The sequence below is a fragment of the Aspergillus piperis genome (assembly GCF_003184755.1).
Source record: "Aspergillus piperis CBS 112811 unplaced genomic scaffold BO85scaffold_7, whole genome shotgun sequence".
In the NCBI taxonomy this organism is placed as follows: Eukaryota; Fungi; Ascomycota; class Eurotiomycetes; order Eurotiales; family Aspergillaceae; genus Aspergillus; species Aspergillus piperis.
In genome coordinates, this window is record NW_020291597.1 from 1,445,592 (window position 1) to 1,471,199 (window position 25,608).

Genomic DNA, 25,608 nt, shown 5'->3' on the forward strand with positions numbered 1-25,608 from the left:
CTGATTAACGAGCACATCAGAATTGTGGTGGCTTTGTAAGGGAACAAAAGGTATTGTACCCAACCGTTTGACCAACACAGAGATACCTTTCCAGCTATCGAGGCCTTGCTTGAAAGCCTCCCAGGCTGCAATAACTGATATCGAATAAACTGGACTTCGAGACCACCGCAAACAAGGCTTTATAGGTTTCTGGCACGATCTAGACAACACCCGCTTCTCGGTACTCATCAATGCCCTGCAGCGCCGGGCATCCCAGTCCGAAGGCGCAATTAAAATCCCTACGTGATAGTTCAAACTGTACTGGCGTCAGGCGACGAGAAGCAACTACGCGAATCGGTGTTTCGAGCGGTAGCGAAGAAGTTTTTAAACATTATTCTATTGCCGCAACGGAGGTTGAAGTCGAAATTGCCATTGAGCGAGTAGGGCATGGATAGTATGTTGTCGGTGAACTAAGCCAGTATATATTCAGTTCAATGGGTTTGAATGCCCCGTTTTTGACATAGATGGATTTGGCGACGTCAGTGTTGAGCATTGCTGAGATTGTGGTGGAGGAATTGGGGAAAGTGGTGGGGAAGGAGGCGGGGTAGGAGGTTATGGCATTTGGTTATTTGTGATAGTAATTCTTGTGTCCAAAATGCTGCACCAATTTTCAATATTGTGATTGAACTTCGAGGGTGAGAGGACAGAGTAATCTATTCTCTCGACCAGATATATTATCCGACAAGTACACAAGCGGTCTTATTTGTTCCTGTTATAGCGGCGGTGTGATAAAGAGCGGGGTAGGAAAAGCAATTGAACTCTGTCACGGGTGCACATATCTCAGCTCTCGTTTCCTTTTGTTATAACGATAGCACACAGCAGAAACAATGGACAACTGGCTGCCATTTTTCATACGCTACTGGTGGGATCTCCTTACTCGTCACCCCTGGTTTGACTTTTGATTGGTTTTGCTAGGTGGTCCCAGATAAGGGCCTGGTTCATTCTCGAGCTTACTCATGTTGGCAACACTGCATCACTATCATACCTACAAAACAAAAGCTTTCCCCTTGGTAAGAGCTCGTTGGCCTTTTTCAGGTCTGAGGAGACCAGCTATCGAGTAAGTGTTTTCTTCTTTGTGACAAAGTCTCGTTATTGGGGCGGGTATTCTGTCGATCATCAAAGGCATGTTGTACAGATGCCACTAGTCTATAACCAGGTGCAGCAGACTCATCCTTGGGTACTCAGCCTCCTCGAGCTAGCAGCTTCCTCGTGACTTCATACTTCCCAGAACGCTCATTTCCATTCACCCGGGAAGATGGGTTATGCACAATGATGTTCACTTTCAGCAGGTAGTAGTGTTGTTTTGTTGCTATTCGACAAGCTAGCAAACTGCAAAGGCACCTCTTATCACACTAAAAGGTCTTATCACGCGACTTGCTCAAGCATTCTGTAAGCTCTCATCTAGTTAGTTGATGCCTTCGCAGCTCAATTGTCCTGGCTACACGTGGAGGAATGTGATAAACCTCGTCAGCATGTACATGCATTCCCGAAGGGGTGAGTTATATTGACCGGGCCGTATAATGCTGATCCTTTCATCGTGCCTAACAAAGATATAAAAACTGACAATATCCGCCAGGCCTTAGGGGGACACTGGCATATTACTTGAATAACGGTACGAAGATCCTGTGATCTAAGATATATCATTATGAAGAACTTTTCATTCCCCTTCGCCCTTGGACTTCTAGGTACTCTGCTTCTGACTGCTGCCGCACAATCCCCTTGTGTATGAACCTTATATCCTATAATTCTGTTCTGAAAGCTGAATCTTATGTAGGGACCGAACTCTGAGTATACTACGTGTGGTTCTGCATGTCCCCTGACATGCACTTCTACAACGGAGATTGACTGTACTCTTACATGTGTGATAGGATGTCAGTGTAACATAGGCTATGTCTTGAGTAGTGTGAGTCCCCTACCAACGATATAAATTATCTCAACTAACCTTGTCCAGGCCGGTGAATGCATTCTTCCTTCAGAATGTTAGAAGCTGAGGGCATATACTGTTATAGGATCGAGGCGATCTAGTGTACTGAATGCTGTAGCCGGAAGCTATTCCTAGATTAGTTAATTGTGTGATCACAATTTATCTGTTTGTATCTGCACTGCATATTAAACATATAGCCATGCTGAAGTCTGCATTTCAAATGTGTAGTGTGCTGAGCAGGCGAAAGGTGTTTCACAAAAGGCACCAGAGACCCAGTCAAGTGCTAGGGCAGGGTGCAACCACATAGGCGACATTGAGCTTTGATCGAGTAGATAGGACTAGAAAAAGAGAAAAAAGAGAAAAAAGAGAAAAAAAAGGGGGAAAAAAAGAAAACCTGTAATGCTCCATTGACGACTTCCTCGTTATATATAACACATCTTCCCATATTTCCAGGACTTCCGCGGTCAATTATTGTTACAAAAAAGCCCAGAGCAGATACTATTGATCCGACAGCATTTCTATTGGAGTTCAATATCACAAGGGACACATTTGATCACATATATTGAATGCTGACCTGCTTCTGTACGCCACATGTTACATGATCGACAATTATTGACTCTGATAATCAACTTTCATCACACAACTGATCCTTATCACACAACCTTCGAAGGCCTCAAATTATGATCACTTTTGTTCACCATCTTAAGTACCCCTCAACCATTGTTGCACAATGTGGTATGTAGTCACCCTGGACTGCAAACAGGAACCAGTCCACAGTATTCATGTTTGGTTTGCTATTGTGCGTTCATAGCTATTTGTACATGGAAGTCTCTTTGCTATCTGCCGAACTCCTCCCACGACCTCCAGGTGCACTTGCTCCCAGAAGACTTGTATATCCGAACATTTGTTCATGAAGGCCCTGTCACTCCTCTTTGCCCTTAGCCTTCTAGGACTCCCCTTCTGATAGGTGCCCAGCGATGCCTAAGATCATTACATACCTAAACCAGCTAGCAAGTTCACAAGCTATGAGATCTTGATCAGGGAGATAATGCACAGTGGTCAAAATGTGGCTCAACATGTCCCTCGAGTAGTGATGACTCAGAGCCTCTCTACTGCACCTACAACTGTGTGATAGGTTGTAGATGTAAACAAGGTTATGTTGTGGACAGTGTGGGTACCCTACAATACAATTAATATGATTTCTTTCTGCTAATCTGGCTCTAGACTGGGGATTGTGTTCTTCCAGAAGATTGTTAGGTGGTATATACTACTATAGTAGAAATACATCAGTTCTATCTCATTTATTCTTTCTTTTCAATGTAGTGGTGCGTGAAGTTGTGAGTATAGATTGAGAAAAATGGGTATAATTACGCCAACAATTCAAGCCCCTAATTGTACACTTTATGAATACGAACTTATTTCTACTAACCATGGGAGGTATCATGATATCAACGAAATGCTACTATGAGCCACAGAACATCCTAACAATGACCACGAGTATTCGACCAATGGGAGAAGCAATGATGTATATGTATTCTTGTTTACCGAACCAAAACATTAACTCTGTAAAGCAAATCCAAACATGGGCGTCGAGCTTCTGTATCTTGAGTAGGTTATACTCCTGGCAGTAATATTACTAGTAGACTCAGAAAGTAGATGAAAAAGCTCGCCACACGTAGGGGTTTTTGGCGGAGGTAATAGAGACGAAGGCATCCAGAAATATGTGTCTATATATATAATTTTACTCACTATCAGACAACATAGCACTTGGAATCACTAGTAGTGATTGACCTGAGTAAATACTAGCTAACAAGATAAGTAACAGTAAGACCGGTGGTCAGGGGTTGTTAGTGAGAATAATAGTTGGCAATATTTGCCCCGGTTGCCCCATTTACAATCTTTCAGCTCGTACTCCACCTTCAGCTCCGGCTCCACCTCCAGCCTCAGCTTCAGCTTCAACCCCTCTCATAATATATTCCTGCCAATGAATGACTCTGGCAATCTTGGCTATTCTCAAGAAAATTCGAATGGCCTGGGTACACGTATTGATTTCCACACATGCACCCACTTGTGGCAAGTATACTATAGACACTATCACATAGGTGTTTTGGCTAAGAGCCATCAGTCACACAAGCGGGTTCAGAACTTGGTGCAGTAGTGTCAAACTGGAGATGGAAAAATAGGTCAGATAAGATATGATTTAGAGAAATCCTGACGGGCTGACCTCATACACATGATTTAATATTACCTTACCTTGGTACTAATCGGCCCTGCAAGTAAAAAAAAAAAAACAAAAAAAAAAAAAAGGGGACTTTGAAAAATAGAAGGTTTATGAACGATTGCCGAAACCTTTAAACATCCTAACATAATAGATGCCATGGCTAATCATGGTTCAAAAACGCTGGGCCAGCTTCCCAAAAACTATTCCGATATATTACCAGTTTTGCCACACTGATATCTTAGCCCGTGGCATGTGAGACTCCCCACTTTCGGATTATTTTTCCCAATCAATGAGGTTATCCAGCGCCTGAAAACAGCGCGCGCAGTTTGTGAGCTATCTACTCCGGATACTGTGATGGTACGCTATTGTAGTGGACTGGCTGACATCGCAGGACCACTAAAAACATCAATATATTTCAGCTGAGCGCGAAAAGATCGTTAGTGCCATCTATTGGCCCGCTCGTGGCAAATATGTGACCAGCACTGCTGCTTCTTTTCAAGCGACTAGGGATATCCTAGCATACTAGTGAAATAGCAGAATTCCAAGTTACTGACAGCAATAACGATCTACGCACCATTAAAGTAGTTACATCTTGTGGAATGTGAGTAACCAAACTAGTACATTCAGACTATGTATGTCACGTTCGGCATGAGCCTTCCAAAACCTATAAATACCCCCCAATTCTTCTATGCTCTGCTAAAATAATCCTCTACCCCCAAACCGCGCATCATAAACAAGAAAGCACTTTGACAGGTGACCCCCACACAATCATGAAGACATTTTCGATCGTCTTCGCCCTCGGCCTTCTAGGCACCCCACTTCTAACTGCTGCCGCACCCAATTGTGTATGAAACTATTACATTTGTACCGTCTCATTTACCAAACTAAGAGTATATATCTAGGGATCAAATGAGGTGTTCCATACCTGTGGCACATCCTGTGTTGCAACATGTTCTGAACCGAACCCTGCCTCCTGTACGCTTGCCTGCATCCCGGGATGTGAATGCGAAGAGGGATATATCCGGAACGATGTGGGTTGTGCAGCGCTACTATTAGGTCCCATCTCAGCTAACATTGCTTCAGGCCTACAAGTGTGTTCTTCCAACAGACTGTTGAGATCTATGGCTCTAAACTAGAGTACTAGCATGGTTAGGCTACTACAGCCAGGTGTGTTTGATAGATTTTTTAAACATATCTTGCACTCTTTTGCAAACTCAATGCATGTTTTTCTAAATCTAGTATCGGAATAAGACATAATTACACTCTGTAGTCTCCCGTTCATGTCCTACCCTGTAGGTTGTACAAGTCTGTTCAAAATTCAGTAGCCAACTTGCTAATAAATAAATCAGGCGCTCCCGTGAGGCAAAAGGTGCCGCTATGGTAAAGAGGTAGTGTGCGTTGCTTGGGTACTAGCGCGAAAAATCCACGGATATGCTATGAACGTGTCAACCAGCCGGATTTATTTTCCAAGGAATGCCTGCAAGCGTGCGTCTGACTGTGTCATGCTATACCCCTTCCCCCTTGCAAGGCACAAGCTGTATCCAACGACTAGGTCCAACATGTACATCAGCTTCTAGTAGCTTGCTTGTTATATCTTGTCCATCGTGGCCAGATAATTGTTATCAGGTCAGATTTCGGTTGATGTTCCTGTAGTCGAATTGCCGTGTGTGACCTCGAATAAAGCACGTCTTGATAATCTTTTCCTACTGAAATCGGATTCCCTGTGTAAGATCAATGTTCAAATACGATACGAAACTATTATGTGTAGTGATGTAGACTGGGCCTTCAAATTCTCATTCTGTGTGTTTGAGGAGCCACAACACTTTGCTAAGATAGATTTCGAGCTCTAATAGAAGATCGCTTGGGGCAAGAATGCCAGCCCGTTCTCCTATTGTCCCCAAAACAGTTGCACATGCCACGCACTTTTACGCACAGTCTACGTCCCCGAGCTCTCGGCAGGCGGCGAAAAGTGGCGGCAAATTCAGCCTAGACTGCGGCGGTCTCAAAATTCACACGCTAATGTCCGCTGTACTAGAGCGGAAAGGGAAGGTGAATTATGTATGCTGTGAATACATGATAATAGAAAACACCTATTTGAATACCAACTGTCGAGCAAGTATTTCTAGTGTGGATGGCTAGATGATAGATAAGAATCGCTATTATCAATGCATGCAAAAATATATGTGCTTATATCCTCCTTTTCTTCCACAAGATGTCATCCAATCTTTGTCCTAGCAGTTTCCAGACCTCGATCCCCTGTTATCTCTTTCCCATTAGAAGTCTACATATTTCGGTGAATTCTTCCCTCTGATAACGATTAATAGCGGTCAAACCTGTCAATCTGTCAACCAACGTAAATTAAACTACAAATAGCTAGGTTTGCTAGGCATGGCAGGGCAGAATGTGATAGCTCTTATCCCGTGCATGCATGGGTACCCCTCTCCGATTAATCAAACACCCGTCAGGTGTCCGCACTCACATGGCGCCATTGACATCTAAAAGCAAGACATTTAATCATCCTTCAGTCATCTCGGGACATCATTGGTCACAATGGTGGATAAGATACATTTAGTTACATAACTATATATTCAGGATGGTCCGATAAGGGTCCGTTCAAGTGAAGCGTTGCTAGTTCCCGTGCCTAATATGATTTGGATGCCGAAAGGATGCAACCCCGTCGGAGTGTATACGGAGTTGCGTCGGAGGCTTTCCAACATAAAGAGGAGGTTGCCGATATGTGTTGGTCACCACTTCTCTTACACTGGAGAAGAGTACAGACGGGATAAGGAGTCAGTATGAGATTCTTCTCAACACTTTGCAGTGTGACTCTTGCGGTCTCTGCAGTGGCCTTGCCAACTTCCGACCATGTCATCCACGAGAAACGATCTGGTACACCATCGAAATGGGAGAAGATTGGGCGGGTCAATGGCACTGAGCATGTCTTGGTGCGCATCGGTCTGACACAGAGCAATCTTGATCGTGCGTATGAGTATCTCATGAGCGTGTATGTTGCTTTCTCACCCTTTGTATTATCCCGACTAACTAGTCAGGTCCGACTCCGTGTCGCCCAACTACGGCAAATTCTGGACTCAAGAAGAGGTACACAGCGCCTTTGCACCGTCAAATGAGACTGTTGATGCGGTGAGAAACTGGCTTATTGAATCCGGTGTGGACGAGTCTCGTTTGATCCACACCCAAAACAAAGGCTGGATTGTGTTTGATGCAACTACAAAAGAGGCGGAAAGCCTCCTCCACACCAAGTATTACCACTACACCGACAAGATCTCCGGCTTAAAAACTCTCGCAGCCGAAGAGTATGCCTCCCACCCAATTGCCCAAGTCATATTGCATACTAACAGACGACCAGGTACCGCGTCCCGCAGAAGATCCAACAACACATTGACTTCGTGAAGCCTGGAGTTCTTCTGCCATTAACCTCCAAGGGGTCGTCTGCCAAGCACACTAAAAAGTACAAGCCCTTGAAGCAGACCACGGTTAACGCGACGTCTCTCAGCACTTGCGACGAGGTCATTACTCCCGCTTGTGTTGCCGCTCTGTACAAGATTCCTCATGCGAGCGGCAACGTCAGCGCCAGCAATTCGCTTGGAATCTTCGAAGAAGGAGACTACTACGCCCAGGAAGATCTTGATCTCTTTTTCCGTAACTTCACCCCGTACATTCCGAAAGGAACACACCCTAAGCCGGCATTCATCGATGGAGCGTCCGCGCCCGTTCCTGTCGCTGATGCTGGTGCGGAGTCTGATTTGGACTTTCAGCTCGCGTATCCAATTGTCTATCCTCAAACCATTACGCTCTATCAGACAGATGACTCTAACTATGCAAGTGGGGAGATTGAGACGGATGGCTTCTTTAACACTTTTCTTGATGCTGTTGATGGGGTAAGTTGGCTCACTTGACCTTTGGGATTGAGCTAATGATTCAGTCGTACTGCACCTACTGTGCCTACGGAGAATGCGGAGACAGCCCGACCCTCGATCCAACCTATCCGGATAATGGAACCGGTGGTTACAAGGGACAGTTGATGTGTGGTGTTTACAAGCCCACGAACGTCATCTCCGTCTCTTACGGTGGCCAGGAGGCGGACCTCCCTGCTTACTATCAGCAGAGGCAATGCAACGAGTATAACTCAATCACCTCTGCTTATACATAATTAGGCTGACACCAATAATAGATTCTTGAAACTCGGGCTCCAAGGAATTTCCATCCTCTTCGCATCTGGCGATGACGGCGTTGCAGGTCCTCCAGGCGATGACTCGACCAACGGCTGTCTCGGAAACGGAACCATCTTCAGTCCCGCGTTCCCTAACTCGTATGTATACTTCTCCTTTATTTGAAAGCTATGTTTAATGTTACTAGTTGCCCCTACGTGACCAACGTCGGCGCCACGAAGCTTTACCCTGGGAAGACCATCGCGGATGGGGAAAGCGCCGTCGTTGACCCGGCCGGCCACCCTTACTCGATCGCGTACTCCTCCGGCGGTGGCTTCAGCAACATCTACACTATTCCAGACTACCAAGCCGAAGCAGTTGCGGGGTATGTCCTTCCGACCTAAACTTCATCCCAGTCTAACAAAATCAGGTACTTCAAAAACCACAACCCACCCTACCCCTACTACGAAGGCAACGCCAGCTTCGGCAAAAACGGTGGAATTTACAACCGCCTGGGACGCGGGTACCCCGACGTCGCAGCGAACGGCGACAACATTGCCGAATACAACGCGGGAGAATTCATCCTCGAGGGCGGAACAAGTGCTAGTGCGTTACTACCCTACCCCGGTCACATCCACCAATCTCCGTCCTAATTCAATTACTAATGATAATTACACAAAGGCACTCCGATCTTCTCCTCCGTGATCAACCGCATTATCGAGAAACGTATCGCGGCAGGAAAGGGCCCGCTGGGCTTCCTCAACCCGGTTCTGTACCGGAATGCGTGGGCATTGAACGATATCACGAATGGTTCAAACCCGGGCTGCGGGACGGAAGGATTCTACACTGCTCCAGGGTATTATTATCCTTTTCTTTATTTATCACCTTGCTTTAATACATGAACAATGTGCTGACAGTCGGTGAAAAAAGATGGGATCCCGTCAGCGGTCTCGGAACGCCCAACTTTCCGAAGTTGCTGGACGTGTTCCTGAACCTGCCGTAACGGAGGATTCCACCGTGTTCGGAGGAAAGAAAGTGAGGCAAGATTGATAGCCGATTAGCAAAGCGAGACATTTCTTCAAGGAACCCCGCAGTGATATTGGTCACATCCCGTGCATCCTGCAGACGGCTGCTTATCGTGTCACCGGGGTTCCGACGCAGGTCCGTCGGCGATGTTCGTGCCAAGATGTCTGATCCTGATCCTGATGCTTACTTTTCTTATCGAAAATTATATTGGCAGGGACCAATTGCTTGGCATTATTGATTTTTTTTGGAAAGCAGAGAGTGCTTTGTATATCGCTCATTTGATGCTATACTGGGAAGTGATTGCCTGGGGTCGAGTCTGTGTTGATGAGGGATGCTAACCAGGTAAAACAACCTGCCAGTAGAACCCTTCTTCAATTGAAAAAGACATGAATATACAAAATGTGGATAGTTCAGTCAATCAAGGCTTTTCAACAGACCACTTCTACGCAGAACTTTTAGGGTCAATGCACGGTCGCAGATTCCTCACATAAGCATGTTACTACTAGTCCCAGCTAGAGTGTCGAATTTCAACTGCATAGAATGACTAACATCCATGAAGGGACAGAGAGGTACGTAACATTGGGAGTTGAGCACACAATTACAATGCCGAGTAATTCCCTCTGACAACATAATATATGCAATTGTGCCACAGGTGCGTTAGTACTCTCCATAAACCGTGGGGTTTACACGGTACAGAGGATAGTGGGAGAGCAAAAATCTCCGAAAAGAAGAATGCAGGAGTATGAATAATTCGAAGATCAGACCCTCTAAAGACACTCTTCTTACGCTGGCGTCACTCACTCCATAGTAGGGCATATGCATGAAGGGAATATCGGTCGTCAACTTAATCCATGGTTATGACCCAAATAAGCAAGTGGGTCGCTCCTCCAGCGAGTGAGTGTCGCGCATCCGAGAAGGAAAAGTGGAGATGAAAAATTCCACGACATCGATCTGGCCGTGCTTAACACATCCATTTTCATACTTACTAGTAATTATCAACTCTCAGAATATACAAAATGTCTGCTTCGGTTAGTGCCTGCTATTTTTAGGTGTATTACTCCTTGTCATAGACTTATCCTGATTATGTAGGAATCCAAGGGAACACAGGGCTTTTACGATGAGCTGAAGGCTCTCTTCCAGCAGGCGGTAAGTCGTACCTTTAAAATCATGTGGGTTATTAGATACTAACAAGGAATCCAGGATAAATCTGGCGAAGGTAAATACCACGTCTAACATGCCCATTAGTGGCTTCTCGATACTAATACTGCATGTATCTGAATAGGAAAGCTCGCTCTTCCCGAGTTCAAGAACGCCGTGAAAGGCAGCAGCAGCGGCAGCCAACTGAACGATATGCAGTTGGAGGCCATGTTCAACTTCTATGATGAAGACAAGACTGGATTTGTCTCTTTTGAGAGTATGTGAAGTCAACATTTTCTCTTTACTTCTCTTTGGTATCATGTCTGGGCTAATGCGAAGTCGCGTAGGTGTGTGGAAGAAGATGAACAGTATGATGAAATGAGGGCCGCATTTGATGTATGGCGATTGTATGTGAGTTAAAGAGATTGTCTCTACGCCCTAAGGAATTCCACGTCGGTTTCTAGCAAGGATATATAGAACGATCAAGTACTGTATGGTAAAGCCTGCGTAGATCGTGTTGGGCGGTACCGCGCTGGATTAAAAGTCATGGTAGATATTATTGTGATTATATATGGTCTCTGAGCTGCCAAACAGTCTAAGAATTACTCCTGCTTTTGTGTCATGGAAGTCTGTCATGGAAGTCGTCATGATGCCTTCAATACTCTACGAATTTAGGCGCTGATTTGACATTTTGATGTCACTATGAACATGACTTTACCATTTCTCCTTTAGTCCGCACTATAGCCCACATTACCCAATACAACTCTCTTAACATCTTTATCAATCAGTAATATCAGCCAACATCCAATATGAGCGCTTCACCATTTGGTTATTTCATCTTTTTGCCCTCCGAAATACGCTTGCTCATCTGGGAGAATCTTGTTAAGGAGGGCTCCCTTGCGGTCCTTCGAACCAGTCAGGCAATCTATCATGATATAGCCGACCGTCTTTACGATACATTTGACATCCATCTTTTCCCAACTTTCGAAGATCCGTGGATTGAGATTCGCTGTAAACTACTACGTGTGAAGTGGGTGATCGGAAGACGAGATTATAACAAATTCAGTAATCTGGCAAGGGTACCGTACGATAAAGTTAAACTTGTTGCTCACATCTATGCGCCTGACCCTGACGACTGCGGCCAATTTATCTTGCTCTGGGAGAAAATATCGAAACTAACTCAAATGCTGTGCACTATCGACGACTCGAGAAAATACCGTGATCGAGGAAACCCACACTACAAATATTGGAGTGAGCCGATGTACGAGGGATCACATCAATTTGGATCTACTCCAGAGGCTGTTATATCTATGATGATTCGCCTACGCAAATACAATGGCGTGGACTGGATCAGAAACGGCCAAGTTAACTCGACCTTTTGCAATAACGGACTTGGATACGACTTCAACGAAGTTTTATTGCCGTTTTGTCGTCTGTCCCGCGTTAGAAGGTTTTGGATCATTTCAGACACAGAAGAAATGGCTGTAGCAGCCGACTGGGCATTTGCCAACTATGCAACTGCTTTTATCGTGACAGAAGGTTTTGTCACCTTCAACAACGCGGTCTACAGTCAGAATCCCGAATACAGTGATATAGCCCATACCTTCGATAGTATAGCGGGCCTACTAAACCACAGAGACGACTTTTTCAATCTCTGGGTGGATTATCGGTTCCTTCAGAATCCCGGGCATACTCTATCACTCATGCGCCGTGAGCAGCAGATTTACCTTGACGACGCAATGATGCATAGGGCATGAAGCCCAGAGAAGAATCACTGCGCCATATGAGGCCTGTTTTCCTCATTCGCCGTCTTAGGGCGACCGACTTATTGGACAATCTCGGAGTGGAGGATTTAGTCCCTTCTGGCTTCTCATGTGTATTTATCTACAACTCGATGGAGTTGGTTATCTGACTGTTAGACATGCGGTGTATTTGGCCCTACTGGAAGGCTGACGTTGAGCAAGATATTCGACCTTTTCAGGCGCACAAATGTGGTACTAAGGCGGTGATATGAGCGAGAGTCACCGGATAGGTGCCCATGCTTTGCTTTGTTTTTTGGGACTCCTGTTCGCACTATCAGAAACATTTAGATAGCAAGGACCTGATACGGGTTTAACTACAACTTTGCTAGAGCCAATACTATTTTGCTTATAAATAAATATATACATAGGTACAGATGTTGGGAGCACTCATCATCCTGGTGATATCTGTTAGTAGTGTCTACACTCATGTACATACAAGGACGTGGTGAGCAGTATTCTGCAAATCTGGTTATTGTGACACATAGTTGCTCTTTCCCAGTTTCGTCTCAGCGCCAGTTCCTAACATCGGACTTTCCACACCCTCATCGCACCTTCTGTCGCATCACAATGCTACGCAGATAAACATGTCCTTATCACCGCACTTCCTCGCCTTCATTTCCTTCATTAACCATCTATGCCTCACCTCACTTCATCGCGGGTTCAATTTGTCCTCGTTGGCCTCACCAGGCGGACTGTATAATTTGCTAGCTATTTACCAGCTGTTTAGCTAGTATTTGGGCATTTCATCTCTTACATCTCGTTCGCCCAAGTACTGTTACTTGTCCATCGTTTATCAGATGATCGATTCGTCACTGTCCCTCTACAAACTTCCGTGTTATTGTTCCTGTATGATATTCCGTTCTTCGAAATTACGCTTCAGCCCATGCTTATACTCCGTAGCTGTCAAGCGCCGGATGTATCAGACTTAGGATATGAACAAAGCGTCGGCATACCCCGCGGTATGGTGCTTCGACAAGTCTGAGGCAATCACAAGGCCATAAAGATCTCACGACAACGGTTTTCGAAACGCTGGGAAGGGGGGTCGGAGATCCGTGAGGCTGCTTCCATCCTTTCGAGACAGGATCTCCGAGTTGTCGTACAGTTCGTGGAAGGCTGGCCCTAGCACCAAGGTCATGGCACTGAACATGGCGGAAAGCGAGTCTGCCCTGGAGAGTTGGGGATCCGAATATCTCATGACCCCCGAAAATGAGAAGCTCGATTTGGACAGATCTCGCTTCCGCAAGATCTTGCCGGTATCAGCACTCCATTCGCAAGATAATGAACTGTTGCCGAGCAAGTCAAACTCCTGGGCTGCCGCCGGTCAGCGTAGATATTCCTTTCAAGGCCTGCTCAGAGACCTTATCCCTGCTCTCAGGCATAGCGCCCATGGTTCTTCAAGGTGCTCGCAGTGTATTCAACTAAGGGCTGGCAGATCGGAAGGTGAGGAGAGAGCTACGACGAAGCAGGGGAGAAAAAGAGGAAATGGGCTAGAGATTGCCGTCGCAAGTCGTAGGTATAGGTACGTACCTCCCGCTATATAGTGTTATCTACTTCCTTACTTACCCCCAGCGATGAGCTTGCACCTTAACGTGGTGCTGGGGTCCAGTAGTCTCCAATTTATGGGATAAAGCCAAGACAAGCTCGCGTGTATATATGTTCCTAGGGGTGAGAATTGAGATTGCGTCCGATAGCATGGTGATCTAGTTGAGTATGGTGCATCAACAAGCTGTACTAGTATTGCCAATACTACATAAATGAATATGTTGGGGGTCGCCAGGTTCAAGACATAGGTAGTCACGACGATCAACAAGCGGCGTAATGCTAAAGTAATGCGAATATCATATTTCTGATCTCCAGATTAAGTGCGATCAATCGTTTGTTTAGTAGTGTACATAACTTTGATGCCTTAGATATTTGTAGGGCTAAAAGGCAGCCTTGCCGCATGTCGGAATTCACGCCGAGAATGTGATCATCCTTGGTTACCCCGTCTGGGCGTTAAGCCTTGCTTCCGCCAGAGCGGCCAATTATCAACAATTAGCCGATAATCCCTTGCCCGCCAGGCCAATAGAACGCCTATATCTTATCCTGCGCTGTTCGATTCCCCGCTCGCTGGCTCCCCGGGTCCTTCACGTTTAAGAATGACCACTTCCGCCTGCCTGTCTGCTTCCTTATCGGTCATCTTCCCTCGTCTCCCCCCATAGGCACCCATATATCTTCATTTCTGTTTCGGTTTTACTAGAAATCGTATCCAGTGACCATGGGTGCCAGTTATTCCAAGCCAGAACCCATTAGCCATAGTGAGGAAAAGCGCTCGCACCGCGAGTGGGTTGAAGATGCCGATACTTGCTCTCTGCCACTCTACACAAAGGAGTCAACCCAGCCTCGTACGATAGCACCCGCTTCTGTCTTAGATAGGACATATACTGATAATCACAGCACCACCATACCATGTGCGAGAACGCACTTCCACTCTCTCCCTCCAGCACGTCCAAGACTGGAACGAGACCTTACTGGGCAATGCCAAGGCAAGTGTCGCAACCCGTCCAGCTCTCTCATTTGTAACCAAACTAACTCTGTTTACGGATAACAACAGAACCGTCTCGCCATATCTAGTCTCGCCAGTCAGCCCTACACTGAAGTGCTAGCCAACCGCCCCGCTCTCCAATCCGACCTCCATATCTTCAACATCAAAGTTCCCATCGAAGGCTCCCCGATCACGAACCAGCGATCATCCGGCCGATGCTGGCTCTTCGCATCGACTAACGTCTACCGAGTGCCGTTGATGAAGGCGTACAACCTCAAGGACTTTGAGCTGAGCCAAGCATACCTATTTTACTGGGACAAGCTGGAGAAGGCGAATTGGTTCTTCGAGCAGATTATCACCACTGCTGACGATGACCTTTCAGGTCGTCTGGTCCAGAAACTCCTCGAAGACCCGGTCAGTGATGGCGGCCAGTGGGACATGGTCGTCAACTTGATTGAGAAGTATGGTCTCGTCCCGCATGATCTGTATCCGGATGCATACCATGCGCAGAATAGCTCCAAGATGAATTGGTTGCTCACGGCTAAGTTGCGTGAGCAGGCGCTTGTGTTGAGACGGCTGGTGCGAAGTGGTGATGCTACCGGCTTGGCGGATGCTAAGGAGCGGTACTTGAAGGAGATCCACTCGATGATTACTCTTCTGCTGGGACCCCCTCCTAGTCCTGATGAGACGTTTGTGTGGCAGTATTATGATGCTGAAGGGAAGTCTAAAGAGATTAGACTCACTCCACGGGAGTTTGCTCGTCAAGCCACGAGCCTAGGAGCTGTAAGGAAGGGCACCGTCGCTCCTGCGCGCCTGTTCAGCTTGGTCAATGATCCGCGCAATGAATATAACCGACTGTTGACCGTGGAGAAGTTGGGGAATGTGCTAGAAGGACGACCGCTCACATATGCCAATGTGGAGATGAAAGTACGTGGACATATCATCTTCTTCGATTCTCTCTCACTAACACGCTTCTATCATAGATCCTCAAGAAAGCAGTCATCTCAATGCTCAAGGCCGGGCATCCTGTGTTCTTCGGTTGTGACGTAGGTAAATTCAGCAACAGTACGTTGGGAATCATGGATCTCGACATCATGGACCTCACACTGGGATTCAATATCTCCTTGGGAATGAGCAAAGCCCAAAGGCTGGTGAGCGGAGAATCAGCAATGACCCATGCCATGGTCATCACAGGTGTGCATATCGAAGATGGAAAGCCAGTGCGCTGGCGTGTCGAGAATTCGTGGGGCGAAGCTGCTGGCGATAAGGGCTGGTTTGTGATGACAGATCGCTGGATGGATGAATATACACTTCAGGCAGTGGTGGACTCGGACTTCGTTTCGAGTGAAGTGCGCGCAATTTTAGACCAGAGTCCGAAGGTCCTGCCCAGGTGGGACCCGATGGGGGTGTTGGCTTGAACTCGCTATTCCTAGTATTCAGTGCGGCGCAATGACAAATTATTAAATCAGATTATGTTCTCATCTGTGATGGTGATATCCCGCAGTAAGCGTGAATAGGGGCAGGTAACTGATGGGAGTGACGGCTAAGCGATGATAGTGACGGCTAAGTCATGAGAGTGACGGCTAAGTGATGAAAGCGACGGGATATTATCGATTATCCTCTCAGGCTAAACATAGCATCTGAATAATAATATTTAAATATTCTCGTGGTACAGGACAAACAGCCTGAGCCGATTAGCGTTGGATGTACAGATCAAGTGAATGATTGTTTTGTGAGCAGTACTCCTCCTAAACAAATTCGAGGTATCTAGGTGCAGTGCAGTCAATCTACAGCACTTTAGCGCCAGTCTACTCCGTGAAGATGATATCAAGTGGATCACTTACGTCTCCCGTCTTTACTTCACGTAGCATCTATCAATGCGAACTGGAATCCAAATTGTGTTGATGGCGCAGTAAGTAGGTGAATCCAATTAGGTTGATTTCTTAGCTATATAAACTCGCAAGTTCCTAGAGAATCTTCTCGGGATATTCCACTCTCTACACATCTTTAAGAGACTACTATGTCTCTATTACAGAATATATGAACGGAACTTTCCCATACTTGACTTCAAACTCACGGCAAACGCCATATCACAGACCGGTCCAAGAACTATAAGAGGCGCCACTATCCTATCCTCTGTTACTCCTCATTCCTTCTCTCCAATCAATACAAAGCAATACTATATACTCAAGTCAGGAACAACCTCCCCATGTCAATGTCGGCCTGTTCCAGGGCGACAATGGCGAGGAACCAAGCCTTGCGAGTCCACAGCTAGTGACGCATATCTCACTACCTCAATTGCCGGACACACTCCTTAAGCCCTTTGCTCCGTTGAGCTGGCATCAGAGATCGAACTAGATCTATTGTCATGAATGACAATAATCTTCCTTCTTTCTCACAAGAAGAGCATGGTCCAGTCTCATGAGAAGAATGCAATATTGTCACCATGTCTTTCGAGCTTCCTGTTGGTAGATTTCCCTGAGAATGTGTTCTCTGCTCTCCGACCGACATTTGGGATTTACATTCATTGTTGTTCACTATATCGTCAGTTATTGAAGATCTCGGCCATGCAGAAGAAGATGCGACGTGGTTCTGCTTTCGCATGTCGTCTCAATTTCCAACTGACGTGTTGCCTGTCTACTCCCATCCTAATGGGAAGTCACAAAGTGACCTTCCGGGGTCTCTTTGGGGTCCACCACTACGGCAAATCGATTGCTCTCTAAATTACAGAGAGCGATTTTACTTTGCAGGTTCTGTGAAGTATATAACGCTAAATTACGTCGTCCGGCGTATGTTCCTACTCTGAGACGTCACGGAAATACCTCCCAAGACCTACCGTTTGCTGACACAGTATATATTGTGTGCATTATACACAAACACTCAGTGATGAAGATGGGTGTGACGGTATACTGACATTGAGTTCGGCCTTCCTATACCGTACATCACGTTTCGAGGTACATCTTGACCCTGTGTCATTGTGGTTTGTCCTTGACGACTACAGAGTTGCTTGTGTGGCCTCTGAGACCACACAGCTTATGATGTCTGGTCGCTAAAACACACTAGATTCTCGAATTGGTAGAAAAAATATTGCCTCGGGTCAGTCCTCGCATCTAGACTTGTTCTTCCACTCCCACTGAGACCACCCAGGTCATGATGCATGGTCGCCAAAACACAAACTCTCGGAACATTATAAGAAATTTGACCTTGGGAATGTCCTCGCACCTGGAGATGTTCTTCGGCACCCTCCAAGATACTCCTTCTGCCAAGTACTGAAGACTCGGCTGACAACAGTGCACTTCGAGCACAAACATATTGCCTTGTGGATGCATACACACAAACCAGATTTGTCGAACGACAACACTTGTAATATTTGAAATTGTATCTCACATCTCTTCCAAGTTAGTGTGAGTCTTACATATCACACATTCCTCGTCCCACTCTGAGTTCAGTGATGTGTCAAAGGAGATCCAAGTCGGGTCAGCCGACATGTCGTTCAAGGAAGGAACGGCACAAAAGATCTGCGAGTCTTTCAGAATGATGGAAATATATATTACTTCAACTCACATCGCTCCCGCTGATATTTTTCGATTCGCGATGGAAATGACTGAGCGGGCTCTACTGCAAAGCTTGCCTCTAGAAGCTGAAAAGGGCTTCAATTTGGGCCTGTTTCAGTACACTAGTATATAGAACATGAGCAGGAGGATATATGGGTTATGGGATAAGTCATACATCTCATCTCCGACCTTCCTTACTCAAAAGCCGTTTCTGTTGTGCCTACTGCTGGGAAGGTTGGTGCATGCTTTTGAAAGGATCAACATATTCGTTTCTGCGCTCGTCTGACCTTTCCTTGCGGGGTCCAGCTATGGGGGCCGAAGCTATTGCATCCAGCCCCAGATACTACCAGTTTATGTGTTGCTGCAGTATGCAAAGTGCAACTATTACTAGTGTTGGATTTTCTTCGTTCAATACTTTCGTCGCATTCTTCGCCTTTCATTACTTCGTTCAGTCTAAGTTCTCAAAGACTTGTTCTCTTTACCCCTATGCAAGAGACACTTGCCATATACCCACAGCTGCAATCTCTGAAGGCTACGGAGGGCGGTCCATACGAGAAGCACCTATACTTGCTGGGTTCAGCCCCCTAATCCGCCGTTGCATTCTTTGACATTCATGACAGTGTCGCCCTGGCACTACACGCGAATGACCCAGCTTCCTGCATCTGAATGTTGACTATGCAGTCACCTCTCGATCTGCGGCATTACGCATTCTCTATGACGACAAGTTGTATCCTTTTCTTAAGTATCGCCTTGCACGATGTGATCTCATACAGTCGGGATTGTGGCGTAGCCACATCCACTCCTTGGATACGAAGACAAGATCATTGGTGGTGTCTTTGATATTATTGCAATCGAATCACCCCTATGATGCTGTTTGCCTTCTGGTGTCCTCTGAGCCACTTCCCGACATATAGATGTCTCATTGGCGTCATCGCCGAACGGTTATCCTGGATGAACATATTCAAAACAGTTATGATGAAGCCACTTTCTTTGGCTGTATGCAAGATCTACAAGCGCACTGATGCTTGAGCTTGGGCTTTCGCGCATGATAGGTCTAGGGAACCTTTGCCCATCCCAATAACATGGATACTGATGAGCTCATTGACGCTGGCTGTTGCGCACTGACTCTCTTTGGATGTTCTTTCTTCCCAACAAGGAAGCAAGGCTTGCCGCTCAACAATGACGGATATTTCTTCTTCTTGTAAGCCGACAAAAACAGAGTGGAATACCATGGCGTGGCTCAAAGTGCAGTTACCGTTCGCATTGTATTCCACATTCTTCTTCACAGCACGGAACACAAGCATCATTGGCTCCCTCCTTTGGCTTTGAGCTCGAACAAATGTTCATTTCACCCGCTCCTCATTCTTTGGCGATATACACTATGCCAGCTACGCAGACATGCTATAGTTCCTCCTGCACTTGCAAGGTGAAATAATCGGCATCGGATCAATATAGTATGGGCCCAACCGTGCTACGCAGAGAGAATTATCCCATCATGAAAACAATGCGCGGGGTCTACACAATGAAAGAGTTCAGCAGGCTGTTACCCGTGATTTAGCAAAGTACGACCTGCCTCCCATCTCCAGACATCGTTATAAAACTTCGAAACAGCGAAGGCTATCCACTGCCATGTTTCTAGGCCCCTATTTGTACAGAGCTGCTCACCAGTGGTGATAGGCAAAGGGGAACAAACCTACTGGTGCCCATCCAACCATTTCACTACAAGCTCAACGAAGATAACATTATCGGAGAATGCATGACTGCTGCTTGCATAAACAGAAGCGCAATATGAAGGTTGCGCCCAGAATTTACAGAGTAACAAAAAGCAGAAGGACGACAAGGGAACTACCGACCGCCGTAAATCGGTGTGGTCGATATACGGGCGCCAAGGCTTTTTGAGTTTATTGGTTGTCTACTCAATCATCCCTTCCATCCAGCTGGGGAGATACACCTTAGAGGTCTCGGATGGCAACCATGCTCATCCAGGGACGCAGAGGTCCGGTCAGAAGTGAACGGGACGGATCACGGCCTATGAATGTTCTCGAGTGACTCGGACCAGAACCATCGAAGCGTTCCGTCGCCTCATATGACGGAGCTTTGGTTATTGGTGCTTCAGGATACCGAAACCAACTCTGAAGGAATTCTTTTTCTTCTGCTGCTTTATCTACGCCTTATATAGGCCTACCCAGGTCAATCTTCGGTTCATTGGACTTATGTCGGCCTTTTTCTCTCTTTATGGTCTATCAGAGAAAACGGTGGACATATCTCGAGTCCATGTATTTCATGTCTATCAATTCTCATTTGCTTTGGTCCCAAGAGACGATTATAAATCGCTCATCACCATTGCAACACCTCTCCATCACCAAGCAGGATCGGTGCTGCGTGCTGGCGTCAGCTAATGCAAGCATATGTTTCTCATTCTCTTCCTGCTGAATCTGATATAAAGGCACCGTTGCGACACCCAGTTCCTTACTTCATCACCAAGCAGGAATGGCTCTGGGTGTCGGAAAAACAGCCCAGGAAGAAACGAGTATCTCTGGGGACCACGTTCCAGACCTACAGAACCAAGTAGATACGCCTGGTTTCAGTTGTCACAGGAATGATCTAGTCAATGATGATGGTTTCGATTTCTAGTTTGTGGGTGTTCCTACCGTCTCTCAAGTGCGCGTTCACCATGAGATTTTCGACCTACATTTTCAGACTCAATTTGTTCTTCCGGTCAGAGCAGATGCTTGTCAAACTGAATATTGAGAATTCGCCTGCGAGAGCTTTTTACATTGGCCGATTTACATGATGAATCTTCCTGAAGCTCGGCTATCTCCATATATAACCACTCACTTCTCAGGCCAAATCTGTTTGACATTTAACAGCGTGTCTTCGGGCCCAGAAACTTATCTCACCAAAAGGCCACTTGGTGTGAGCCTTTCTCGACCTGTCCAGCATTGGTTGAGCCATTACAGAACAGCAACCTTATATACAGTTCGATAAGATGCATGCATCTGCTCTTCTTCAGCACGCTAATTCTAACGATTCCTGATCGATGCTATGGCTTACTATCAGCAGAACACGCTTTTCATCCATAGTCCGATGATGGCTTTGATATCATTCAGGAAAGACGAATCTTCCCGATATATCGGCCTGTGAAGATCCATACCACCGGCGAATTGCCCATCTCAGTTTCAGCGACCTCTACTGGGAACTACAGCTGAGCGAAACCCAAAGAAGAGGACTCAATGAAACATGATGACAATCCGAGGATGCATTGCCTGTAAGGCACTAGGATCCCTTCTGGCACTGTCCTATCGTGGCAGAAGTATGGGAAGTCGGTGGTATGGTATCTGGCTGAAGATAACCGGATTAGACGTCGGACTTCCTTTCAACGTGGACCGAGTTGCTGCGACAGGTTACTTGGACAAGTATCTGGAAAATATCACGAAAGGCAGACATACGCTGTTTGAACACTCGGTGGTCGTCGACTCACAAGGGTGTGGCGTCCTGTGACTGCGACAAAGAAAGGAACAAAACCGAAGACTCCAATGATAAAACTAGTGGGTAGGATCCCTGATCCTTCAAGTGTGTCCATCTGGACCTCCAAAGGAAACGCAATCGCTGTCTTCTCCTGGAGAAATCATCGTACAACGAGTAAGGGTTGTCAAAGGCGGTTCGAGCGAGGGTGTGTGCGTTCGTGATTATTAACCTATGATATTCAATGTCGTTAGACCACTGGATCGCGGGTGTGAAGTATATCAAGCCCCTGCAATAGATATTCCATAGCTCTTCATTCCCTACGGTTCTGGGAATACATGTACACAAATCATATTCAATCAACATTTTCCACCACTCTTCTCGGTCACTGTCCTGATTTCACCAATGCTGACTGCTTCACCTGATTCTTGCCACTCGGATATATAATTTCGTTCGTTTCCCTAGTACACCTTTTCTTTCCAGAACTCTGCCCACTTTGAAGGGGTCCTGGAATGAGCGAAAGACCCAAACCTGGTATTCCGACACGCCTAAAGCATGTCTCCTTGGCAAATGGCCCAGCATTTTGGCTGAGGGGGACTGCCGTAAACGCTGCTTCGTTGAGCTGGGCGATTCCCTATCTTAGCATCCACTTCCTGAGAAAGATTTGGGTCGCGAATGTGTGTGATCGATCTCAGTTTGGCTTACCCAGATATTATATATACCAATGGTAAGCCCTCCATTTCCGAACGAACTCGCATCGCGACTAATGTGTTTCTAGATGATATTTTCCATTGCTCTCATTGGGGTATCCATGAAGCTAGCAATGGTGATGCAATTCTTCTCAGCACAAGATAGAGACCAGTTCCTAGACAGAATCATCCTCCCCGATGGCCCCGCGACGGGATTCAAACGGAAATGGAGACCAGTATGCCAAAGAATAGTCTCAGTCAAGCATTATGGTCCAATCCAGTATAGTGGCGACGATATTCTTGGCGTGAATGATCGTTGCCACCACTATCGTGTTCCAAGAGATCTTTCTGGCCATTCCATCACGCAGTACAGAAACGGAAAGAAAGCTGTTTCCATTTTCCGGCGTGGTCGTCACGGCTAGCTGCACAGCCAGCAGATGATGGAGAACGACGACGACGATGACCGCGGCAGCTGAAACTCATCGAGGAAATAACCTGGTGAACATAAGAACGCCGGCTTCTCCTCTACGGGTTCTAGGAGTTTGTCGACATGTGGAAACTCTCTATGCTGGTTTTTAGAGACTGTGCTCTCTTCCACGACGGATTTGTGGATGATGTTTCAAACGAAAGAACTCCGCAGAGTCCTCTGTGGTGCTGCGTTGTCGTTCATCAAGCTGGCTTGTCATTAGGTGTCCTCCATGAGGTCAATGTCTGGTGCAAAGGGATCTCTGAGCAGTCCGAGGTATGCGACCTACGTCTCAGTCTCTGTGCCCGGCGATGCACGGAGATAAACTCAGACTCAAGCTGGCGTGTAGGCGCAAAGAAATTCCAAACGTCTATAATTTCTTTGTCTTGTCCTCGATCGCAGGGAGAAGCAGCATCTAAAAGCAAGAAAGAAATGAATCTCCCTGACTACTTATCTTCTGGGTGTGCCGGTTGATCGGGAGCAGTCAGTCAAGTTGAGGTGATGAAGCGGTTACGAATTGCATCCGACCTTTCGTTTTCACATCTCTCAATTCTCATAGGACGGCTTCTACGCAATACATTATCCATCCATCGTGTCTTTCAGACTACTTGAGAAGTCGAAAACACTTTTTCGCGAACAACCAAATTCTTCAAAGCCAGGGCCTGCGCACTGCTGTCCTTACCTTCGGGGTCTGTTGCCGCTCAGATATAACATGCTAGCCTGTTCAGAAGCACTGTGAACATTGTTACTTCATCGCTGTGCATGAATATCTCTGAAAGTTCCAGACACTAGGTACGTTGGTGCAGCTGCGTAACAATGAACGAGAAGCAATATACATCCGCGGGACCCTTGTGCGCGTTCTGCGGCGAGATACTGAGCATGCTTGATGTCTTTGACAACTACTTTCACCCTAGAGCGCGTCGGATAAATGCCATCGCTGTCAACTACGTTCTTGAATGAACTCCATGCGAAGATAAGGGCCATGTTTCATGAGGTCCATTCTCTTGGAGAGACCGCGGCCACCTTGGACGAATGGGCCCAGAACATTGGTCCGGATAATTACCGGAGCATAGATCCATGTCCCCAGGACCTCATTGACTCACATTGAAAGGCTTGTCCAAGGACAACACCGTTGCAGTCTAGTAATCTTCTATGTTGAGGTTGAAGAATTATAACCGTTCTATGTCAGTGGATGTGTCTAAACGAGGAAGTTAGCAGGAGATACAGGAGAGAGGAAGGGGATCAGGCAGTCAGCCACTGAGATATGAAATACATTCAATAAGAAAACAGATCAAATGATATAGAAACAATTATGATAGAAAAAGACGTTAATATGGCTTTAGCTATGTCCATTATGAGTGATCACGACTATTAAAGGGTTCAATCGACCTCTAGCAAAACACGATCGTTCCGTTCACAACCACAACCTAGACTATCGTTGGTGGGCATAGACATAGACACTACCCAGTTTTACTAGTCTCGGGAAGCGGCAACGTCCATGTACCCAAAATAATGTTTGCTGAGAATTCCCGAAAAATGATCCCACTGAACACGCTTTGTCCATCCCCTTTTGCCAGCAAACAAAGTCTTCTGATGTGGTAGATCTGTGACGGTAGGCAGACGACAACTACAGTTGCTGGGTCTAGATTTGGCCTATTCCTCCTTGAAGGGTAGTTCTTCTTTTGGCATAGCTTTCCAATAGCCTATCGAAACCATAGGATTAGCCACTCAGATGTCTTCCACTATTTTTCTATTGTAGCACCATTTTCATACTTACCCCGATATTCCTCGCCTGCCGCAATGACGGCATTCCTGGCACTATTTAGATTGGCCTTCGCTTGCTCAATGTGACCTTCTATGGCCTTCTTATTTTCGTACGCAGTTCGATACGTCAAGAGCACATGAAGTCGAGCCTCAACCGCTCTGTTTAGAAGAGAGGTTAATCAGCTAGATGTAATCTTCACATATAAGAACACGATGACGAGTGGACACTCAAAGTCAAGAGATAGGGCCAAGGGATGTTCGAGATAGCAAGATAAGGAAGTGTAATCGTACCGGAGCGCCACTTGGCCCCATTCATAGGCGAGCCTCAGGCGTTCTAGTTGGACCTTGGGGGTGTATAAGGTCTGGTTTTTGCCGCTGTTATGACGACAATTGTTGTAAGCCATTCTCTTGGGGTCAATCTCAGCGACCAACGCCTTGTACTGGGCATGGGCGTCTATAAGGTCCTGAGGCCAAGGATCCTTTCTGTATGCTTCTGGGTCCACAGTCTCAACCCATGCTTCTAGGGCCGAGATTGTGGACCTGTTTTCTCGCACCTCATACAACATCTCTCGTATCATGATATGGAGCGTGTTCAGAGGTCTAGGAACCTCAGGCTCGGAATCCGGGTCTGAGAGCGAAATGTTTGAATGGGTCATTACGGCTCTCTTCAACGATGATAGTAGTTCCTTTTCGATGCTAGTAGGTGGAATAGGATTTGCATAGGATTTGCTAGCAAGTAATTGGATTGTTCAGGAAAGAAGACAGGTGGGATGACAGCAAATGTCCTATGAAAATTCGAAACAGTATGTGAATAAACAAAAGAGTGAA

The 25,608-nt window shown here is 46.3% G+C and overlaps 8 protein-coding genes across 8 annotated transcripts; 6 read left to right on the plus strand and 2 right to left on the minus strand.

Annotated features, from left to right (window-relative positions):
* The first annotated feature begins 1,516 nt into the window (after positions 1–1,516).
* BO85DRAFT_281368 (trypsin inhibitor-like cysteine-rich domain-containing protein) lies at positions 1,517–2,135 on the plus strand. Its single transcript, XM_025655203.1, has 4 exons — positions 1,517–1,533; positions 1,616–1,762; positions 1,814–1,942; positions 1,991–2,135. Exons 2-4 carry the CDS (start codon positions 1,685–1,687, stop codon positions 2,021–2,023), a joined length of 240 nt encoding a protein of 79 aa, XP_025516698.1. The 5' UTR covers positions 1,517–1,533; positions 1,616–1,684; the 3' UTR covers positions 2,024–2,135.
* A 2,766-nt stretch (positions 2,136–4,901) lies between these two features.
* On the plus strand, positions 4,902–5,453 carry BO85DRAFT_281413 (trypsin inhibitor-like cysteine-rich domain-containing protein). Its single transcript, XM_025655204.1, has 3 exons — positions 4,902–5,029; positions 5,087–5,215; positions 5,268–5,453. Exons 1-3 carry the CDS (start codon positions 4,955–4,957, stop codon positions 5,298–5,300), a joined length of 237 nt encoding a protein of 78 aa, XP_025516699.1. The 5' UTR covers positions 4,902–4,954; the 3' UTR covers positions 5,301–5,453.
* Positions 5,454–6,979: 1,526 nt separating this feature from the next.
* Positions 6,980–9,356, plus strand: BO85DRAFT_370218 (S53 family peptidase; the record flags this gene model as incomplete). The annotated part of the gene is made up of 9 exons (XM_025655952.1): positions 6,980–7,188; positions 7,235–7,498; positions 7,552–8,083; positions 8,128–8,324; positions 8,377–8,514; positions 8,562–8,738; positions 8,784–8,959; positions 9,035–9,209; positions 9,284–9,356. 9 exons carry the CDS (start codon positions 6,980–6,982, stop codon positions 9,354–9,356), a joined length of 1,941 nt encoding a protein of 646 aa, XP_025516700.1.
* A 1,004-nt stretch (positions 9,357–10,360) lies between these two features.
* BO85DRAFT_519602 (uncharacterized protein) lies at positions 10,361–10,980 on the plus strand. The gene is made up of 5 exons (XM_025665067.1): positions 10,361–10,407; positions 10,469–10,525; positions 10,580–10,595; positions 10,662–10,793; positions 10,864–10,980. Exons 1-5 carry the CDS (start codon positions 10,396–10,398, stop codon positions 10,896–10,898), a joined length of 252 nt encoding a protein of 83 aa, XP_025516701.1. The 5' UTR covers positions 10,361–10,395; the 3' UTR covers positions 10,899–10,980.
* A 345-nt stretch (positions 10,981–11,325) lies between these two features.
* Positions 11,326–12,273, plus strand: BO85DRAFT_369924 (uncharacterized protein; the record flags this gene model as incomplete). Its single annotated transcript, XM_025655943.1, has 1 exon — positions 11,326–12,273. The coding sequence occupies one exon, from the start codon at positions 11,326–11,328 to the stop codon at positions 12,271–12,273; it is 948 nt and encodes a 315-aa protein (XP_025516702.1).
* Positions 12,274–12,967: 694 nt separating this feature from the next.
* BO85DRAFT_437917 (uncharacterized protein) lies at positions 12,968–14,012 on the minus strand (the record flags this gene model as incomplete). The annotated part of the gene is made up of 5 exons (XM_025658646.1): positions 12,968–13,010; positions 13,073–13,090; positions 13,329–13,601; positions 13,846–13,851; positions 13,882–14,012. The coding sequence occupies 5 exons, from the start codon at positions 14,010–14,012 to the stop codon at positions 12,968–12,970; spliced, it is 471 nt and encodes a 156-aa protein (XP_025516703.1).
* A 476-nt stretch (positions 14,013–14,488) lies between these two features.
* Positions 14,489–16,296, plus strand: BO85DRAFT_448786 (C1 family peptidase). Its single transcript, XM_025660019.1, has 4 exons — positions 14,489–14,702; positions 14,755–14,843; positions 14,912–15,769; positions 15,826–16,296. Exons 1-4 carry the CDS (start codon positions 14,576–14,578, stop codon positions 16,258–16,260), a joined length of 1,509 nt encoding a protein of 502 aa, XP_025516704.1. The 5' UTR covers positions 14,489–14,575; the 3' UTR covers positions 16,261–16,296.
* Positions 16,297–24,669: 8,373 nt separating this feature from the next.
* On the minus strand, positions 24,670–25,436 carry BO85DRAFT_487490 (uncharacterized protein; the record flags this gene model as incomplete). The annotated part of the gene is made up of 3 exons (XM_025663457.1): positions 24,670–24,719; positions 24,794–24,939; positions 25,072–25,436. 3 exons carry the CDS (start codon positions 25,434–25,436, stop codon positions 24,670–24,672), a joined length of 561 nt encoding a protein of 186 aa, XP_025516705.1.
* Positions 25,437–25,608: the final 172 nt, after the last annotated feature.

Bases quoted from the DNA above. Each gene is read 5' to 3' on its own strand.
- BO85DRAFT_281368 (XM_025655203.1), top strand. From the start codon at position 1,685: ATGAAGAACTTTTCATTCCCCTTCGCCCTTGGACTTCTAGGTACTCTG. The intron at 1,763-1,813 runs GTATGAACCTTA...AATCTTATGTAG, and splicing joins CTGCCGCACAATCCCCTTGT to GGACCGAACTCTGAGTATAC. The intron at 1,943-1,990 runs GTGAGTCCCCTA...AACCTTGTCCAG, and splicing joins TAGGCTATGTCTTGAGTAGT to GCCGGTGAATGCATTCTTCC.
- BO85DRAFT_281413 (XM_025655204.1), top strand. From the start codon at position 4,955: ATGAAGACATTTTCGATCGTCTTCGCCCTCGGCCTTCTAGGCACCCCA. The intron at 5,030-5,086 runs GTATGAAACTAT...GTATATATCTAG, and splicing joins CTGCTGCCGCACCCAATTGT to GGATCAAATGAGGTGTTCCA. The intron at 5,216-5,267 runs GTGGGTTGTGCA...ACATTGCTTCAG, and splicing joins AGGGATATATCCGGAACGAT to GCCTACAAGTGTGTTCTTCC.
- BO85DRAFT_519602 (XM_025665067.1), top strand. The intron at 10,794-10,863 runs GTATGTGAAGTC...GAAGTCGCGTAG, and splicing joins TGGATTTGTCTCTTTTGAGA to GTGTGTGGAAGAAGATGAAC.
- BO85DRAFT_448786 (XM_025660019.1), top strand. From the start codon at position 14,576: ATGGGTGCCAGTTATTCCAAGCCAGAACCCATTAGCCATAGTGAGGAA. The intron at 14,703-14,754 runs GTACGATAGCAC...TGATAATCACAG, and splicing joins AAAGGAGTCAACCCAGCCTC to CACCACCATACCATGTGCGA. The intron at 14,844-14,911 runs GCAAGTGTCGCA...GGATAACAACAG, and splicing joins CCTTACTGGGCAATGCCAAG to AACCGTCTCGCCATATCTAG.